General features: G+C 38.5%; 1 protein-coding gene across 1 annotated transcript in view; it reads left to right on the top strand.

The window, feature by feature from the left end:
* Positions 1 to 21535, top strand: part of musk (muscle, skeletal, receptor tyrosine kinase) — a 41153-nt gene that overhangs the window by 1582 nt on the left and 18036 nt on the right. The window contains exons 2-12 of the mRNA XM_067574411.1: positions 8057 to 8183; positions 9175 to 9326; positions 9470 to 9597; positions 9845 to 9986; positions 11185 to 11309; positions 14610 to 14769; positions 15277 to 15283; positions 18632 to 18895; positions 19046 to 19224; positions 19981 to 20004; positions 20123 to 20211. Coding sequence (XP_067430512.1) covers positions 8057 to 8183; positions 9175 to 9326; positions 9470 to 9597; positions 9845 to 9986; positions 11185 to 11309; positions 14610 to 14769; positions 15277 to 15283; positions 18632 to 18895; positions 19046 to 19224; positions 19981 to 20004; positions 20123 to 20211 — 1397 coding nt within the window. The remainder of the gene's footprint in view (positions 1 to 8056; positions 8184 to 9174; positions 9327 to 9469; positions 9598 to 9844; positions 9987 to 11184; positions 11310 to 14609; positions 14770 to 15276; positions 15284 to 18631; positions 18896 to 19045; positions 19225 to 19980; positions 20005 to 20122; positions 20212 to 21535) is intronic.

Here is a 21535-nt window from a genome sequence, read left to right as displayed (position 1 = left end):
CCTTCCCAAATAAATGAAAAAAAGACAAAAAAGGAGAAAAAATAAACTGGGTTGTAAATGTGTGTTATGCCACTGTCAGCTGTATCGACCAAAATAAATATTCTACTTTCCCTCAGTGAGACACTTGGACTTGCATCTGGGAAATAATGAAATCAAGTCGTGGTGGGATGGGTGAGATGCTGACATGCAGAGTAGCATTCAAAGTTGCTTTCAGTTTGTTCCTTGTCTTTGATTTTGTGACAGTCACAATAGAAAACCCTGACTCACATAAATAGGTGATGGTGAAAGGCATCAGAAATTTGATTGCCTGTTTTGACAGAGAGGGTTACTGACCGACAGCCAGTATCCAGAATAAAACGTCAACTTGTGTGAGCTGAGGCTTCAGGCTGCTTTCTGTTGATAGTTCCATCAGTTCATTTTCCAACACAGTGGACAGAGCCATGTCCTCTGAAGTAGGATCCACAGAAAAAGGGTCCAAAATCCAAAGGTTTCCATGTCGTAGGTCCTCAAACTTTCATGACAACTGATCAAATGGTGTGTTAAAGCACTGGATATGTTGACATGAGGAGGCTTCCAAAGTTTCACTTAGGGGTGAAAACATGTCAAATCATCTCTCCTTGACTCTTCTGTTCCGAAGAGGTTTTTTTCTAGAAGCCCTCAATTTTGTTTCTGCCTTGCATTGATATATTGAGCTGATTTAACTGGTCAAATATATCTGATAAGTAGGCCAATTTTGCACAAAAGTTACCATGTGTGTAATGCTCAGCAAGAGGGGAGTGCTGCTCTTCCAGAAATGTGTGCACTTCTTTCCTCAGTTCAAAAAGGCGATTAAGCACATGTCCTCTTGAAAGCCACCTTACTTCACTGTGGTACAAGAGCTGCAAATGATCTTCATCAAGTCTTTCACACAGAGCAGCAAAACACCTTGAGTTGAGTGTATCTTTCTTAATATAGTTGCCACTATATTACATATGCTATATATATATAGTTCATGTAGTTCTGGTGACATCTGCTTTGTTGCTAGACTTTCCCTATGTAAGAAACAGTGCATCCACTTGGCGTGTGGTGCCCTCTCTTGGATCTGTTTGACAACACCACAATGTATTACTGTCATTGATCTTACAAAAACTAACAATAAAGCAGCATTGTTAAAGTCAGTCAACAAGTCAGTCACAGGCTTGCCTTTATTCTTTAAATGACAAGTTGGCATTCTATGTTATCACTCATGTCAACATTTCTTCTGCTCACGGTGTCAGTGAAGATTGGTATTGACTGAATTTTAGTTGCAGCTGCCTCCCCCAGTAACTCTAAGCACATATCCACAGCGTTAGGCAAAATAAGCTCCTCTGCGATTGTAAAAGGTTTCTTGCTACAAGCTACATGAGCAGCAACCATATAGCTGGCTTTCAAAGTGTCTTTTGACTGAATTGTTAATGTTGTGATGACTTTCTGTTGTGCCTGAAGCCTGTCCCTTTTCCTTAGGAAATATTCTTTTGGGTTCCCAACACATCCCAGGTGTTTTGTGTTTAAGTGTTTCTGGAGCTTCGATGGTTTTAGCGCCTCATTTGACAGGACTTCACCACATCCAACACACTGTGCTTTTGGCTCAGCATCAGTGCCTGCCATTATGAATCCAAATTTAATGTATTCAGGATCATATTTCCTCACCACACACTTTGGAGCTTTTACTGGCGCAGGGTTGTCTCCCACACTTTTTCGTTTCAAAAAACCAATCCATTTTGTTTCACTGCATCTGGGGTAACATAAGCTAGCTAACAGTGGCAAAACATGTTTGTCTCTACCTGGCGATGTGTTGTGACTGGCGTGGTGATATTCAAAAGTAACTGGTCATGGAAATTATGCATTTTAATTTGATGTGTTTTATTTATGTGAATTCTTGACACATTTAGATATACAAATAACTAGCTTTGTAAATTGCCAAAAAAAAAAAAAAAAAATCTAACCACTGCCTCTGTGGCCCACTAGATGGCGCTCTGAGAACCACCAGTTGAGAATGGCCACCATATGCTATGCTATAACTTTCAGCTTGTGGCTCCTGCTAAAAAACCCAACTTTCCTTTTTTAACATTTCTGTTAATTAAACAAGACATACCTCAATTAGTCAGCTTTAGAGGTGTTAGTAGGCATGGTTTTTAACTTTGGAGAGACACAGGCTAACTGTTTACACCACTCCAGCTCCATATAATTCATAGACATGAGATTGATATCTATCGTCTCACCTCACTCTCAGAAAAAATAAATATGTAAGTAAATATGTATGTAAGTAAATATGGACTTAATGAACTATTTACAATATTACAATATACAAGATTTAGACTGAACTGAAACCAAACTGACATGAATGAGGTTTGTTTTTTTAATATCAAGTTCAATCATCTGTGACTTGATTGAGCTGTGCTTGGCCACAGTTTTACCAGATGTGGCTGCAAATTAATCTTTTGCAATACTGGATTGACAAGCACTGTAAAATTGTGTTATTATATCATTATTATTATTGCTCTTTGTGAGATGGTTGCGGTTTTGAGACGTGGCTCAGTTGAGCAAAGCTGAGTTGGATGACACAAAAGGATTCACTTTCATGTGTTCTGCTGGGCAGAGCTGGCTATATTAACTGTGTTTGATGTAATTTGAAAAGAGTGCGAGCAAACACATAGAATGGATGTTGATCATTATTAATCTGTTTTGCACATGCAGCAAATTAAAAGCATAAGAGTGAAAAGAGAAAAAATGAATATTTCTTGGGCCTCTTCAAGGCCCATAACCTGACATGCCAGATGGTTTGTTTCACAGAGCCATCTGAGAAGTTGTCCTTGGAAACTGTTTGGAAAAGGGCAGGCACTTTCAAAAAATACTTGGCAGGAGATTGGATGAATCATCTGTCTGTCACCGTCTATCACCGTCTTACCTTGCGAGGCAGCTGGATTCATGAGATCAAGCAAGAATCCTCATAGGATGCTGATTGGTCCGAACCACTGGCGGTTCGGACACAAGCGCATTACTTAAAGCGTGACCGGATGGATGCTTGTGTGATCTTGTGATCTCGTGACCTCATGAATCCAGCTGCCTTGCAAGTTAACAAGGGCCAGTGGTCAATTTTCATTTTCAAGCTTTTAATCTTTCAGAAAAATGAACCAGTGACAGCATGAGCCAAAAACACTGCACTTACTGTAGCCAGCATGTAAGCATTTAGAATTAATAATTTCTTTCAAAATAATGATGTCTTTGATAATAACCCATTAGTGAACTAGTGTGCTGTGAGCCAGTCATGATTGCAAAATATGCTCTAATTGTCAGCATGCAAGTTAAATAGGGTGTTTAATGTTGCGTGCTAAGTTTTATGTTGTTTTAAGCTCATTTTCTTGACATACTGTATAACTGTGTGCAACATGTGTGTGTGTACTGAACTAGTACAAACAATAGATGACTGCTAACTCTGCTAACATCTGATCTTCTGACATGCTGCAAGAACAGTTCTATTTTTGTGTTTGTTCTTGTTTGACCACAATGAAAGTTTAAAGTAAAAAACTTGTGTCTAGTCTGCATGATAGCGTGAAAGAGAGAGAGAATATGGTTTATAATTTGACTCAGAGTATGGAAAAAAACCTGGAGGATAAGCTGCAAATCAAAGCAAACACCAAAAGGAACCAAACGAACCAAAGGATGTTATAAGTTATGAACGGAGGGCAGCCATTGAAAAAAGGGGGAGGTTGTTTGTGCAGGGATCTACAGGCTATTGGAGTAAATAAAACACAGAAAAGACACAATCAAACATTGCGTGAGAAAGATTTATTTAGAGATCATCACAGAAAAAGGCATCTGCAATAAGGACAAAAATTCCACCAGTTAAAATAGACATATGGTCACCATCATGATGGATGAGATGTAGTGGGCCAGCAAGTTTTTTCTTGGACAAAAGGATTAAATACACAGATTGATAAAGAACAGCAAACTAGTACAAAGGAACAGTTTTCAGCTCTTATAACTGTATATTCTGGAGCCACACTAACACTAACAAGAATAGGTCAAAATCTAGTATATGACTGAACTGTGTATGAAATGCTAGAGGGCTTTTCATTTAAAACAACAGATACAGGAATTGGTGATAGTTGGCCGAGGTCACTGAGGAAGTTACGCCATTAGTTGGCCTTCATCACTCAGTCAGTCAGTGACAGACCTTCGTGTTTATAGGGCTGGCCCCTCTGGTCCTGCCAAAAATAAGGAAAGTGAGTGATAATGTGAGGCAGTTGGTGTGGATCAAATAGATTTGTGTTATACATACAGTAAATGCCAGATGTGACCACTGGAGGCCTTCACAGCACTGTATCACCTCTCATGTCCAAACAACACGCAGGAGCATTTCCAAACAAAGAACCACTCACATGGTCAACTCTGGTGAGTCTCTTGTTTGGTCTAAATAATGAGTCATGTGGCTAAGCCATAGTGGAACCTTTACTCGTCAGATGTGGTCCATCTGTTCAGGCATAATAATGGCAATAGAAATAGTAACACACTGAGGAGAAAAAAAATACACATTCTGCAACAAAAACACTCAAAAATCAGGCATCTAGTAGGCTATAACATGACACAAATACTAATCAACATTTAAAAACAAAATCTAATTCAAAAGTACCTAAGGGGAAGTAATACCTAACTTTAAACAAACTATACCATGATAGCTACATCAGCAAAATGTGGTAAAATTGCCCACAATGAAAAACTGTAATCACAGTTTTTATGGAATTATTAATGCATGCCACATTTTCAAAATCTACAGAAGGAAATATTTTCTGTGTGTATTTATTGTGTTTTTTTGAGACTGTCCTCATAAGAAAACAACACAATAGGTTGTAATGTCAGTCACCCAAAAATGACATATAGTTGCATTTGAGAGATGATGACGTCTATATAAGTTGACAAATTTCCTCATTTGGATGTGATGGGTTGGATGGATGGTATAACCAACAATGGACTTTGCCACAGGAGACTGCTGTCTGTTTCCTGTTTCCAGCCGAGAGTGTCACATTTCGAACTGCGAGTCATTTCCAACTGCGAGTCCATAACTATGATTGTCCCCTAACCTTAACCCCGTTGTTATTAAGTAGCTATGATGACGAAGGTCGCCTAATTTTAAGGAAGTAGTAACTTTAGCCCACACCACATGTTTCTCTAACCATAACAAAGTGATCATTTTAACCCAAACCATGATCTTTCCCTAAACCTAACCTAACCTGTTTTTTGTGCCTAAACCTAACCAGACCTTAACCAGTGTTGTTGCATCATAAATAATTATTTTTTAACATTTATTTGTAATGGTTTTAGAAAGCACAGACAAATGATGTCCTGCCAATTACTGACGATAGGGGCGCCAGATGGTCAAACGACCTATTTAGAGGACTTGTTTTGTTTTTTTCACCTCAAAGATGTGTAGGCTACTTAAAAAAGGAATTTTTATTCTACCAAAAATATTATTTTAGTTTATATGCAATGTATATGATAGAATAACATTAGAAAATCACACAAAACCATGATTGATTATCCACAGAGTTTAAAATCAAACTTTATTTATAGTGAGGAATCTCAGTTGCCAAGAGTGATAGCCTACTCCCTGGAAATAGTCTACTAGTTTTAAAATCACGGGTAAACCCTCATTCTTTTTGTCTATATATCACAAGTGTACCATATCCAAATGAAACTGACTGGAAAACTATCAATGGCAGATTTTTAACCATGTTTGATGAAAGAGATAGCCAGGGTCGGACTGAGAACAAAATTCAGTCCTGGCAATTTTTATCTGGATCAGCCCCAACACATGCCCTTATGAGTTCTATAAAGCAATATCAGGCTATTTAAAACATATAGGCTAAGCAATATATATCAAGTTGACAACCTAACAACAGGTGTACTTACAGGGTTTCATAAAATAATGTAATAAATAAATAAAGAGCCAAGAAATAGCCTAGAGGGAAAGTCAGCTCCCAAGTTACCAAGTTAGTGTGTTCTTCTCTGCCATCCTGTCAGTTATTTCATCAGTGTCCAAAGCTATAAGAATGTCTTTTCTGTAGTCATAAGCATGAATGCTTCAAGATGTAGTGCTCTGTAATCTGTTCTTCATGAATTTTAAAGTTAAAAAGCTGTGCTTGCATGCTACTTGCATAACGGAGAGGGTCAGGTCTGGAGCTTTGCTGTTAACACTGTCACTACATGAGCTAACGTTAGCAGTCACACTTGTTGGAGGTTGCATCTTTCACTCATCCTCGGCAGCATCCTCCCTTTCATAACCCTGCTCTCCACTGGAATCAGCCTGCTAATCTGTCCAGACTCTTTCCTCCTCCTCTTGATTTGGCAGTGAACTGGACGGTAGTATGGTTGACAACAGTTGACTATTTGGACTGTGTAACCGCCAATCAGATGGGCTGTTCCTATATCAAGTGGGCTGCAGCCAGCAGGTTACATTTTTTTTCCCAGATTGCTGGTGGCTTTGCGGCCCACTAGGTGAGCCTGTCTGGCATTTACCAGAATTACCAGATTGCCAGTCCGAGCCTGGTGATAGCCCATCTTTGAGGCTGTATTTAGGCACAGCACTGCTTTGATCTAAATGCTACTTGCTAACATGCAGATGCTAACCACATGTTTACAGTGTTTACCATGTTTGCTCTTTAGACTTCATGAAATGACTTAATAAAGCAGCTATTCTAGTGAGATATTTTCACCTTACTTTGACCTCAGCTAAAAGTGTATCTCAATGTTTGAAACCATATGTCTTGACCTCATGTAAGGCTTTCAGTTTGATTTACAGTAGCCCTCTTTTCATCACCCGTCCATGAGTCAAACAGCAGCAGTGACCCGGGGTTAAGGGTGGGGATGTGGGCTGTTTGTTTTCCAGCTATTGTGAAATCTTTCTTTCACAAGAGACAAAACAAATGTCCTTTAATCCCTAAGCCTTTCTTTTATCCTCCTTTCTTTCTCTACTTTACTTCCCCTCTTTTCTCTTGTTATTTTCTTTTCTCCTCTGTTTTCTATTTTGCCTCTACCTCTTCTCAGTTCATATAAAGTTCAAAGCAACCCTGATGTCTCTGATCTGACTATATAAACAGTTGCTGCTTCACCCCTGCGCTCATCCTTTTCCCCTTTCATCATGTCTTTTCTTTGTTTTTACTCCCTCGCTCATTTTCTCCTCCTCAATATTTTCCACCAGAAAGAAAAAAATAAATATCGGACTACCTTTCTAATACTGAGTTGCTTTACCCTTGTCTCACCTTGTCTGAAAATAATCCCTCTTCTCCTTTTTCATGATTGAAACTTTACAACTGTAGCCTACCGTATGGGTGAAATAAATATGGATCATCTCTTTATTCTGGATTCACCTGGTTTATATCATGAAAAAGAATAGGTTGTTCTAATAATTTGTACATTCAGAGTACACAGAATGGGTAATTTACCCACTTTTCTTTTAACACAGACCATCTGTTGAAATTAGATAGTAGAGAACAGCATGTACACTGGCGATGGAGCCTGTCCTTGATCGTGAAATTAAAATGTTGTCCTTGCTTCAACTTCTGCCTGAATACAGAAATGAAGCTGTAACTAACAAACCTCAAAATGTCTGATAAAGTTCAACAATTAACTTGTTAAAATATACATAGCTACTGTTATCTTTCCCTCACAGTCCTCTCTTACCTCTAATCCTTCTTTCTTCTACTCTTCCTCATATGACATTGCAAAACACCAAAATACTTCAGATGTAATTTCTGAAAAGATACAGCTGTTTGCAGTTCTCTGAATAAGACTGCACAGCCCAATTTTCAACCCAATCTACCATGCCAAACTTGTGCATTGACAAATTTGTTAAGCAATAATATTGCCTGTATGGTGAAGAAACACTTATTCTCACTGGCAACATTCATTGCCAATTTATGAAGAAAGGTACTGTTAAGGAAAGATATTGTTAAATCTTCCATGTGTCCTTTTTGCAAATAATGGACTTATTGCTTTGTTACAAAACTCTTCATGTTTTCTTTGTATGTTCTCTGCCTAGCACCTCGTATCATCACATTATTAGAGACAGTGGATGTACTACTGGATCACAATGCCACCTTTATCTGTGAGGTGGAGTCCCGCCCCCCCGCTGACATCACTTGGACCAAGAATAATCAACCAATAATGTAAGTTAGCAGAGTCTACACTCACAGGTTAATTAAGAAATATACCTTTATATCTTTATTTTGGCTACATATTTAATGCATCATACTCTTTGCCCCTCAAGTATATCACATTATGCATAACTAATAATTTCAATCAAAATGTTTGGATAATACTGTGGTGTCTTTTTTCTGTTAACTTTTCTTTTTTCAAGTTTCTGTAGATAGTGCTCCTTGTACCCTCACTCATAATGGCTTTCATTTTTATCATTGTAAAATGGTAATAATTCAGTATTAGCTTGCTGCTAAACTTTGTCACCACAAGACTAGCCTTAAAAATGGTAAATAGCTGCTAAATTACAAAGTCACAATGCTATATGCTTAAGGTAAAACAAGAGAATATCAGTAACAGTAAGTGCTGAGTATGGCCTTTACAAAACTAACAAAGTCAAAAATGATTGAACACCTATTAAAGTTAACTTCTAATGTAGCTACAAGGCTACAGCTCAATGCTAAAAAGACAGTGACATTAGCTGCTAATTTTGGCCAACAAGCTAACATTAAGGTGAAATTGTAAAATATGAGCAACGTCAACATTATTTACCAGTTTTGGCTAATACTAGCAAAAAATGATACGATATTGGAAACATAGCATCTAGTTTTGACCATTGCAAGGATAAGATTAAAATAAGATAGTAAAACCTTAGTAACATTAACTGCTAACATTGGACATCACAATGCTAACATCTGCAAAAATGTATAAAATATCAATAACACCAGCTATAAACACTGGTGTGGATTTTTCAGTGTTGATAGGGCATTTGTCTTACATGTAGCCTATGCTTCTCATGTTTCTTAATTTTCCATAACCAATAAACTTTTCCCATTGGGTTCAAGTACATGTTTTCACCTGAAGCACAAACAAACTGAAATGCAACTTCAATTTTCTCTGTATAATGTACTACCGTATATGGTAAAAAGTTAACTGGTCACTTCACCCTTTTTGTCCCATCAGGTACTATGACCCACGGTACATTACCAGGGAGCAGGGACAGATGCTAATCATCCCTCATGTAAGAGAGTCAGACAATGGAGAGTACTGCTGCCTTGCCACTAATGGCATTGGAGAGCCAGCCAAGAGCTGTGGAGCTCTGCAGCTAAAGATGAGTATGTCTGCTTTCCTCCAAGGTTGTAGGGCTGGAATCCAGTCCATCTTGATCTACATGATCAGATGTTATAGTTGGCAACACATTGAGACAAATGGCTAAACCACTGTATCTTGTCTCTTGTCTTGTCTGTCTCTCCATCAGAGCCACAGATCAAACGCCACCCAACTAATGTAACCCTTCTGGTTGAATCCAAAGCCGTGTTGCCTTGTGTTACTCTTGGCAACCCCAAACCAGACGTCACCTGGCTCAAAGATGATGAGCTTATTAAGGTATGCAGAAAGCTTTTGATAAGTTTCCCAATGACATGAAACATTTCACAGATTTAGCTTTAGTTAAATAATCATTGGCTGATAGTGTAGTGCAGTGTTTGTATCTGTCTGACCAAGACTGGCTATCCAGACTCCAGGTTTCTAGTGTCTCAGAGATGAAAAACAATGTTCTAATAATGTTTAGATATCAATTATATCAAAGAAAAGAAAAAGGAATCATTCCAACAAATAGTATCATCTCTCCCAGGTCACTGACCGTGTTACCATTCTTGACTATGGTGCGTTGAAGATCCATAACATACAAAAGGAAGATGCAGGACAGTATCGCTGTGTGGCCAGGAATAGCTTTGGCTTGGCCTTTTCCAAACCTGTCACCATAGAAGTACAGGGTATGTATTTTAATCTTATTTCACTATCTACACCAATATTCATACATGGTACTTTTCCTATATGCTTTGTAGATACATATATCTCTAAAAATATGTACCCATAATATGATGAGGACCCCTGGATCTCTTTAACAGCTCCAAAAACATACTTAATATTGTTTCCTTAGACTGATACTTAATTACTTGTCCAAATTGAGAATGTGATAATTGCTTCTAAACATGTTTTGACTGGATTACATATTTCAGAGGTCCATTACAAAAAATTATGCATTACTTCTGGTTTCAAAGACCCCAGCTATAAAACATTTAATTTTCATATGCTCTATGCTCTGTGGTAGAGTTGGAGTTAAGAGTATTTATATGCAGTACCGCTCCTTCCAAATTAAATATTTCCTTATTTAGTGTAAAAACAATGCTTTCAGTATTTTGTCCACTTTTTCAAATGCAAGCCCAGTTTGTGGCTGAGGGAAGGGTTACCATGTCCATACTTTTCTACATTTTGGAAAAGAATAGAAAGCTTTAAAGGCCATGTACACCCATGGTAAAGCCACATAGGTGAGTTTAATTACTTTGGCTCGTCAGACCTCAGACCTTTTTCAATACCAAGTTTGGACTTGCATACTTGGAAGTTATAACTTGGCAATTTCGATTTAGGAGTACAAACTCCGATCTCCTGATGTATCCTCAATAAAACAGGAGGAACCAAGTACACATCTGGACATTTGGTCCATACTTGGCTAGATGTGGGCTTTGATTGATGATTGATGACGTTTCACAAGTACACAAGAACACAGGTAAAGACAAGAATGCAGATTGAGAAAGGCCCCTCCTCTCAGGACTGTGTGAGCATGAGCAAACTTTGCTTGATGGACGTATTAGTCGCACCTATTGGGGAAGAACAAATTACACCTTCATCATGCTTATTGGTACATGGAGTCACATGAATCCCTCCACCCAAACCTTTAACCTGAGCAGAGATCTAATTATCCAGAATAACTCAAAACACCTGTGGGGGTGTGCAGTGCCTTAAGAAAAAGAAAAGTTGATTTTTTAGTTCCCAAACAATGAGGAAGTAAATCCAATGTCAACAAAACACAAAGGTTAATGGTCTCTGTATACAGTATGTATTGTACATCTACTGTATGTGTATTTATGTCTCTATACCATATGTCTGTGTGTGGTTTGTGTATGTGTCTAGCTCCAGCACGGATCCTGCGAGTTCCCAAGGAGAAAAGAGTAGGGTATGGCAGCCAGATCTCTCTGGAGTGCAACGCCACAGGAAATCCGATCCCCACTATCACCTGGCTGGAAAATGGGAATACTGTGAGTGTTCAAGTTCAGTGTGTGTTTGTGTGTGCAGTGATGTGCTCTTTGGTTTAAACCCATATGAGTTTCTAAGAGGCCATTACTGATTATGATATTTTTCTATTGAAGCTCTCATTAGCTTATGTTTTGTGCCGAATTTGATTATGTTCAAATATGAACATTGGAGAAGAAAGAATTGGGGAATTCGTTGTATCAAAGCAAAAAGGTGGATACTGGACATCCAACCTTAGTTAAGTAAGGCAAAGGAGAGAGGAAGAGGCTTTTTGCACACTTAAATTTGCAAGCTCTCAAGTTTTTATTAATCCAATGTTTTGACATGCAAGCTCTTCATTAAAGTGTACGTCAGTGTGCAAATTTATTGTATCCCCATAAATGTCCCTCTTGCAAGGTTTCAAAGCCTCTAAAAAAAACATTTGTGACACTAAAGCTCTCTAAAAGCAAAAATTATGCAATTAAATACAAAGCATCAATCCGTCCATGTCTGCCCGGTCCCATCGGCCTCTCATAAACGCCTGTGATCTCAGCAGGAATATTCTTGTCTCCTTCACAAGTGCTTGAGTTTGGCTTAAATGTCAGTCAGCACAGCCAACATCAGAGAAATTGTATCACGTTGTTGACATTGTGACACATTGTCAGCTGGACAGCCTTACAAAATGGGAAAGCTGCGACAATAAGAGACCATGTGGCCACAAAAGCCAATATGCATTACTGCCTTTTGAAATAGAAATAGTCACATGAAGTTTTATTAAGGAAATCTTCATCTTCACATACTGTCTATCTATCCAACAAGCACTCATAATTGGATGATAAAATATGTAGATGGTCCATACATCCCAAAACAACACATAGAAGTGTTGTCTGATGTGACGTCCCTAACATCATCATTTGTCTGTGCCTTCCAAAACCATTACAAATCACTGTTGAAAAAAATACATGATTTTTTTAGGATGTGACAGTGCCATGGTTAAGGTTTGGTTAGGTGCAGGGAAAGACCATGGTTTTGTTTAAAATAAGCACTTTATTAAGGGTAGGGGATGATCATGGTCATGGTGAAAAAAACCAAACAATGTTGACTCATCCATAAGGAGGAGGTAGGACTTTGCCAGTCTATAATAATGATTTCCTCCTTGCAATCAAACATGTATCATTTTGGGGCATTTGCTGAAATGACTGATCCTATCATTTTTCTTGGGAGGACAATCTCATCTGATGTCTGATGTCGTCTGGTCTGCTGTCCATGTGGCTTGATCAACAAAACAATTACTCCAAAGCAAATGATTTCTTAGTAGTCATATGCCTGAGCAAGGGCAAATACTGTAAGGACATTGGGAACACAAATCCACACCCACACACACATACAGACAGTATATTGTAATTGACACATACAAGAAATTATCCACTTTGTCTCTTTATCCTTCGCTCACTTGCTCTGTCACACACACACTCGCACACACACACACACACACACACAAAACAGTTAATGCGTTCAAAGATTGGCTGTGGGATCAGTGATATAAACAGCAAAGGAATTCTCATTATGGTGACAAGGGATTAAAGAGATTGCCTTCCATTTAGACAGTATTATCAGCTGTAATTGAGTTGTTTTATAAAGGGAGCGGAAAACCATGTATCACTAAGGTTCTTAAGGTCTTATGGTGTTGAATACTTTGTGGTAAGTGGTGACTTGTGATTTGAAGACTCTGGCTAGATGTTCCGACAGTCCATCTAAGTAAGTAAGATTACGAAATCAGAGAGGACTGATCTATATTCAGATCATAAAAAAGCACATAAACAATCAACATAACTGAAAAAAATTTAGTGACCCAAGTGTCCAGATGTTTTGAGTCCAATAATCTAATGATATGTTCTAACATGTGAGTCATTGTGATGGATTGGTTTTAATCACGCTTGCTCTTACAACCACATGCAATGCTTTTATGGGTCAGCAGGAGAAGACATTATTCATGACTCATGCCAAGTGCAAAAGACTCTTTCTTACAGATGGTGGAGGTACATAACTTTAGTAAAACACGAGGACCATGTGTACTTGAACAGCTTAGTTCTCCACTTCTTGTAGACTATACAACACTTATAAAACAGTCAGTTAATAAGACCAAGAAAGAACAATGCTCTATTTTAATTGGTGTAGTAAAATTAAAACCTTTGTTTACGGTTTGTGTACAATTTCCAACTCCACCTCTGTAACCCCATGTGCTTTTATGGAGCATTGATCAGTCCTGCTAAAACACTAATAGAAATTATACCTAATAATACCTTATTTGCTACTGAACTGTACAATGAATATCTTTTGAAATCATGGTTAGATTTCATACTTGATCACTTAAAAGATTGTTAAACACGACTTTTTCCAAGAAGACAGCACACATTTTTCACGCATGCCACTGCGGGCAGACATAGACCACATAATGTCTGGGTATTTAATAGTCTTGGGTGCTAGCTACAATGTGATTACAGGCCCATAATGCTTGTAAATACTATGCATGCGTGTGTGCTGATTTAAAATGACTGTGGGAGCTGTGTTTCTGGCAGCTTGTAGAGGTCATTTATTTCAGCAGTGCTGGATAGAGCACATCCTAAAAACAGGCACTGTCAGACACAACTTCAAATATAGACGCGGCGCACATCAGCACCTTGACTCTCTCACTCACACACGCTACACATTCTCACTTATGTAACTTTTATATGTAGGTGTGAATACAACACGTGAATACCAAAAAATATTAAGATATTTTAAATGATGACAAATAGTTATACTATAGTAATGCCAAACACATACAGTGTATACACCAAATTTTATCAACTCAACACCCATGAGACTATAAAATAATCTGTGTATGAAATAATCTGAACAATTTACACACAGTTCATCAACCCTATTTCTAGCTGAAGTGGACACTTGTTAGCTCTGATAACCACGCGCAAACTACCTGACCCCAAACAGGCAAGGTTAGCAACTAGCTGGATAATATTGTGGAGCATCTAGTAGTTTAAGAGCCAGATCATTTTTTCAGGAGTTGGTAGAGACCAAAACCTTAGCTGGACTGATGTTGAATGTCTGCTAGATGTCCACACAGCCAGTAATTTGCAAACATATTCACTGTATCAAGTTTATAAACCCATAATATGCCAAACATGGGTGATTTTTGGCTGCTTATGGAGTGTCTCCCCTGGTAGGGTAAAAAAAGAAAGATTAATGCAGCTTTAAGTGTAATCTTCCTTTCATATGATGACATTTCTCTTCTGTCTATGTTTTTTTCTCAATATTATTTTTTCCAGATCTCAGGCGCATCAGTCGATGAGACCTTGGTGGGAGAGGTGATCTTGTCCGTTCTTAAAGTGACTGTGAATAAGCCGGCTCTGTATACATGTCAGGCGTCCAACAGACACAGTGCTGGAGTCAACACCGTCAAAGCAACAGCTAAAGTCACTGTCGCAGGTGGGCATGTGTTTCAATTCCACACTAAGATTTCAAATGTTGCAAAATCAGTGTGTCACATTAAAGAAAACCTAATAGTTATAACCTGTAGCCCTTGTGTTGTGTGTGTTAGGGGGTTGTTGCTACTTTGTCTTGTGTTATGTTAGCTGCCAGTTATATTAGTTGTGCTTTGTGTGGTTTCAGCTGTTTTTTTGTCTACACCATTTGGCTGATACTTTTCAACCACACCCACCCACACACCTACCCCATGACCACAGTCACCTACAAAAACACATACATACTTTGCTCCCTGACCACACACACTGTCCTTCCACCTGGTTGTTCTTCAGTCTCCTCACAGCTAGCTATGAGTTGGTGAGAGGAGCACCATGGTTGGTTTTCTCTTCCTACCAAGACTAATTTTTATCTGTTTGCCTCCCATCGTCTGTCTGTCTCTCTTCTACTCCTCTCTCCTCCTGCTTGTGCTCCTTCAACCGACATCTTCTGGATATTGCCACTTCCCTGTAGAGTGGAGGTAAGAGAAATGGTCTATGCTTGATTTATTTACCTTTTGTGTTTCCTGATTTAATTCCATCTTCTCAGTATTCAGTACATTTGCATAAATCTAATCTATACAGTACATCAGTGCAACAATCCATTTTTCATGAGTTTATACAGAGGTGTTCCAACCACCTTGAATCTGAATAATTACACAGCCCATTGTCTGTCACAGTGTTTGAAGAAACTAAGTGATGTTTCTTCCTTTGGGTGTGCTGAAGCCAATGTAAATTTTAGCTCTGTCAATAAACCTACTATACCAAGAGGGAGCTGGTCTTTCAGTCACCCATATGGTGTGGGTGGAATTTGAACTTTGCTGAACCACCGCACAACCCCAGTTACCACATGTGGAGCATGTACTGTAACTGCGGAGAGACAGAGAGAATAAGAGTGAGACAGAGATAGGTAGGAGAAAGAAAAAACATGGTCTCCTTTAACTACAGCTAACTATTCATCCTGATGCAACCCTGTGTCCTAAAAATTATGTTCATACAATTAATTTGCGATAACAAATACATTTTGCAAGAAATGTAATATCCCTGTATTAAAAATATACCTAACATACAGTAATGAGGAAACATTTTTACTGAACATATCTGCAAAAATGTTCACTACATGCCTACATATTTAATTTATCCTCACTTCACTAAAGTTTTCCAAGTGTTTTAGTGGTATAAACATAAAAACACAAGGGAAACAGGACATAAACCATGGTCTCTGTTGGCAAAGTTCTGTGCTTTGTATGTCTAAAGACACACTCTAAGAACCTGTGGGTATAAGAACATCACACCTCCTGCGTTAAAGTGTCTTAGTGTTGGACCACCACATGCCACCAGAACAGCTTCAATGTGCCTTGGCATTAGTTCTACAAGTATCTGAACTCTTCTGGAGGGATGAACACCATTCATCCAAAAGATATTCCCTCATTCAGTGTTTTGATGATGGTGGTGGAAAGCGCTGTCTAACACGTCAGTCCAAAATCTCCCACAGTTGCTTAATTTGGTTGAGATCTGGTGACTGTGAAGGTCATAGCATATGATTCACATCATGTTCATACTCATCAAACCATTCAGTGACCCCTCGTGCACTGTGGATGGGGGCATTGTCATCCTGGAAGAGACCCCTCTCATCAGGATAGAAATGTTTCATCATAGGACAAAAGTGATGACTCAGAACAGCTTTGTATTGATTTGCAATGACCTTCCCTTTAAGGGGACAAGTGGACCCAAACCATGCCAGCAAAATACCCCCCACAGCATAACAGGGCCACCATGAGGTCAAGCATTCAAGCATTCATGTACAGTTCTCTTGGTGTACACCACACATGCACTCGCCAACTTGTCGAGAATACGGTGAAAGCTGACTCATCTGACCATATCACTGCCTATGGTTTTTGCACCACTTAACTCTCAAATGTGCATCTTTGTAATGAGGGGTTTACACACTGCAAGCCTATTATAATATCTCTCTCTATGTAATTGTCAACGGACTGTTCTTGCTAACACAGTCTGATCACGTCCTGCACTGACATTTTCCGTCACCTGAGGAAGACTTGCTCTTCTGGTTTTACTTACATATCACACTAATGCACGAGCATCACAGTCATGGATGTTAATTGTACCATGAAGTGCACCTGTGTAGAAACATCCGCATTCTTTATGTTTCTCCACTCGTTTATTCAGGTTTTTCCTTTAATTTGTCACTCATCTGAATTTCGTGGGAGAGGTTATCTGATCAGAGTTTCTGGGATGAAAATGAAGAAAGAGACAGTGGATTGCAGGTCATAGACAGGTTAAATGGCCACATCTTACATGACACACCAACCAATGACCACATCTGGACCATATATTGATCGTATGTAGAAACAGAGAGAGTCATGAGGAAGAAATATAGACAATAAAGAGATGAGGGGCATGGTGGGATGGGGGGGGGGGGGGGGCAGATTTACAGGTTAGCTTTAAGTGTAATGGTTTGATTTAAACCCTACTGAAGCATCAACCTCCCCAAGAGGCGACATCTGGAGTTTGTGAGTGTTACTGTACAGACAGTCGGAGAGAAAACTGTGGTGATGGCTGTCAGACAGACAGGCAGGCAGAAAGACCAAACATGTGCGGCAAATGTGGAACAAATGTGGAAGCTTAAGAGACATAAGAGCCAAAAAGCAAGCAGGAAGGCAGAGTGGGAAACAAATAGCGGGGACAGAAGGAGTCAGGTACACAGACATACAGGTTTACAGCATGTATAACTGATCTGTTCAATCTAGAGGCAGCAATGTTATCCAACAGGCAGGATGTAATTTCGTAAGAACCCTCTGTAAGCTGTTTCATGATCAACATCTGGATGATGTTAAAAAAAGATATATTTCAGTTGATAGACCATTTCTTTTCTAAGTACACACACATCCACACAAGTTGACAGCCAGTAAAAGACTGATTGCTCTGGGGACCCATAGTTGGCATCTTTTTTTTCTTACAGTTTTTCTTTCATGTTTTGTAAAATACACATCTACATAATTACAAATGCATCTTGGCAATATTATTACAGATGAATTAACTTTATTTTCCATGTGTTGAGAGGTACTTACTGTAAATGTTAATGGCTTTTGCATTAACAATACTTCTGGGAAATTATAAAGGAAGCAGCCAAACAGATGTAATATACATTTTATACAGTTGTCTGTCCTCCTTGAAAACTCATCCACTATTTGTAACTCAGTGATTAAGTATGATAATTAATCAAACTTTTGATATGTTGCTAATGCCACATACCACACAAAAACTATACTATCCTCTTATTTTCTTACAGCATGGCTATAATCATACCTGCTTGTTGTCCACACAAATCAAATCAATAAGAAAAAGGTACAAGGCCATAGTAAAGTGCCAAGAAAAAATAATTAATATATACTAGTGATCTTAAGAATGTCAAGTTAATGATTTTGACTCCTGTTTTAATGCCTTACTTTCTCTGCATGAGACGCTTGGTTACATAAAGTCTGGAACAGGCAACTGCTGTATCTAGGAAGCAGCTTTGCAAAAAACAAATACAATATGCATTCCAGCAGTACACCTCTTTACTCCACTTATTAAGTCAATATCGAGGACTTTTGAAATACAGACTATATTGTGCAGCTAAAGTTTGCTCATCTTTGTGCTTTGAGTGTTAAAGATTACATGACTTAAAAGCATGAGATAGGAGGACAGTACAAAGGGGTATACAGAAAGAAAGCTATTGTAGGCTACACTATGCGATTTTTTTTAGTCGCACATTAACATCTGAAAATCGAATGTATGGATATTTATGTGTGTGTCCCTCCCTCCAACAGACTCTACAGGGGCATCTCAGGCTACTGCAGTGCGTATCGTGGAGATGTGTGCCGCACCATTCTGCGAGATGATTCGCTAGTTTTCTTTAACACCTCCCTCTCGGACCCCGAGGACATGCAGGAGTACCTGGTTCAGAGCTGGTGGGCAGAGCTAGAAGGACTCAGTATGGTGTGTAGCCCTGCATTACGCTCACTGATCTGTCACACCTCCTTCCCCGACTGCAACCCGTCAGGTTTAGGACCTGCACCTAAACCTGTCTGCAGGTAGCCTATGTTTTTCTTTGTTTTTCTCATTTGTTCACTTAGCTAGAAATAACTGAATACAGTTTCTCTTGAAAAAACAGAAACAGATGAGACAATGAAATGGTTATCATCTGTGTTTTTTTTGTTTGTTTTTTTTCCTTTTCACAACAGGGAACACTGCCTTGCAGTGAGGGAGCTGTACTGCCATAAGGAGTGGTTACTACTACTAGAGGGCAGCAGTTACAGCTCTGTCACTGGGTCCCACACTCCTAGTTCGCTGCTGCCCAACTGTCAGACTTTACCAAGTCTTCTCACAGACCCTGATGCTTGTACACATGTCCCTTTTGTAGGTAAGATATCCATTGATATCCCTTACTGAGTCTACTCTTAAAATGTTATGTGTTGTGTTGTCTTTTGTTTTCTCTTTTTTTGGTGGGACAACCCTGTATGGTATTTTAATTTGTAGACATAATGTATGTCTCTCAAAATTTCATGGGATGCATCTTATAGTATGGAGTGGTACAGAGGAAGAACAACAAAATCAAATGTGTCAATGTCTCTAGCTGTGAAAGACACTAATTAACAGATTAAAGTATTCAACTTTAGACTAACTTCATGTTATGTCTTACTTGTTTTATTTTAATGTCTTTGCTAGAATCTTCTAGCGCTGTACTGCAGAAACAGCTTGAGCATGAGAAAAGAAATGGGGTGTATGTAAAAGAAAAGCATGAGTTGACTTTGTGCAGTTACTCGCTGAGGGCCAAATTATGCCTGGCCTGCTCGACTGCAGGTCACTGATACTGATGAGGTCATTAAAAGAGTGCAGCTGGACTGAGCCAAAATATACAGCTGTAGGTGTGTGTGTGTGTGTGTGTGTGTGTGTGTGTGTGTCTGTGTGTGTGTGTGCGTGTGTGTGGTGTTAATTATCTAGGCATAGTAATGTAATGTATATGTTTGCTATGTAATATAATCTTATCTGTACTGAATTGACTTTGAGTGTTGTATCGATTTCTCCATGATATACTTTATTATGTTTACTTAATAGCTGTGCCTCCTCTTAATATTTAACATATATAATATTTAATCTTTACTTTTCTCTATTTCAGACATCAAGAAAGATCACGTTACAAGTAAGTATGAAAAGTGTTAATGTTTGAATTTATTTATGTAAATTGCACTGTTCATCCAGTAATTAATAACAATCATGAAGCAAATAAAAAAAATCCTTTATCTGTTTGGTATCAACAGCAACATGTTACAATGACAGAGGGCGTTTCTACCAAGGCAGCATAAATGTGACGAGGTCTGGGATACCATGTCAGCCTTGGAACCAACAGGTACTGGGATGCATGTACCGTATGTGTGTGTATATATGTTCCTAAAGCCACAATGTTACATCACTGCACAGGTTAATTGTTTAACATATCAATTTAAATACAACTAAAAGATACCAGTGTAGGTACAAAAGGACCACATATAAATATACTACTGACTAAACTGCATTTAATCACACTAGGGCAAGACATAAACCTGTGTCTGTTTTCTCGTATTTAGATTGATGGCATGCATTTAGGATTTTATCAAAAAGGTTTTTTAAAGGGTTATTCTAACTCTGAAAAGACAGAACATGTCCAAAACCTGAATCAGTGATGCATATATAACTTTTGTTGTCACAATTGGAACTCGGACTTTGGTAAAAAATTCCCTAAGTTGCTTGTGGGAGTGTCCTCATCTCAATTACGGCTCCATCATTGTGTCAAGTCTAAGCACTGTAAAAAAAGATTTGGGGTTTTAGTCAGATGGACTAGTGCAATCATGCTGAGTGAACTCATTGCGCATTACAACAAAGAGTTACAACAACTTCAGCTTGAAAAAAACTTGAAAAATCTGTTCAATTAACATCAGAAAATATGTCAGCCTCCGCATTTTATGTCACACGTATGCGCCTGCAATATAACGTCACAGTCACATGATGCGAGGTGTCACACACTCTGAAATCCGGCAAAGAATTTGGCTGCCATCTTCCTCAGAGCTGGAACCATTGTTATCAAGTAAGTACATTTAAATTTAATCTAGCTAGTTCATCAGTAGGTAAAGCATATTAATCATCTAGTCTCTGTCTCAGACGGTCCATCACCACAAGTTTTGAGGCATATATGTTTAGTTTGTTTTGCGTATTGGAAATACATTAGCATGTTAGTGAGCTAGCTAGCTAGCCATAGGTTGGAAATTTTGCCTACTATGTGTTGGCCTGGCTAATGTTACTACACATTTTATCTGATTAGATGACTGGTTAATAGGGGTGAACGGATAATGTGTTTCTAATTTTCAGTTGTAGTTAATAATTAATTTACTGAATTTCCTCATTGGATATATAGCTGTCCATCAGATATAATATTGTCGCATGATAGGCTAAAAGCCTAACTTTACTTTTAATGTTATTAAACAAAGAGAAATGTCCTCCCCTTGTCCTAGTAATGTCTTTGTTCTCCCTCATGGCAGGGTTGTACAGCTCTGATGAGTTCTGATGTTTAAAGGTGCAGTGTGTAGAATTTAGTGGCATCTAGCAGAACACACTGGGCAGAAATGGAATATAATATTCATAAGTATGTTTTCGTTAGTGTATAATCACCTCAAAATAAAAATCATTGTGTTTTCATT

This window comes from Thunnus thynnus, chromosome 19, assembly GCF_963924715.1.
Source record: "Thunnus thynnus chromosome 19, fThuThy2.1, whole genome shotgun sequence".
NCBI lineage: Eukaryota > Metazoa > Chordata > Actinopteri > Scombriformes > Scombridae > Thunnus > Thunnus thynnus.
The sequence above is the reverse complement of the archived record's forward strand: the minus strand, read 5'-3'. Positions and strand labels throughout refer to the sequence as shown.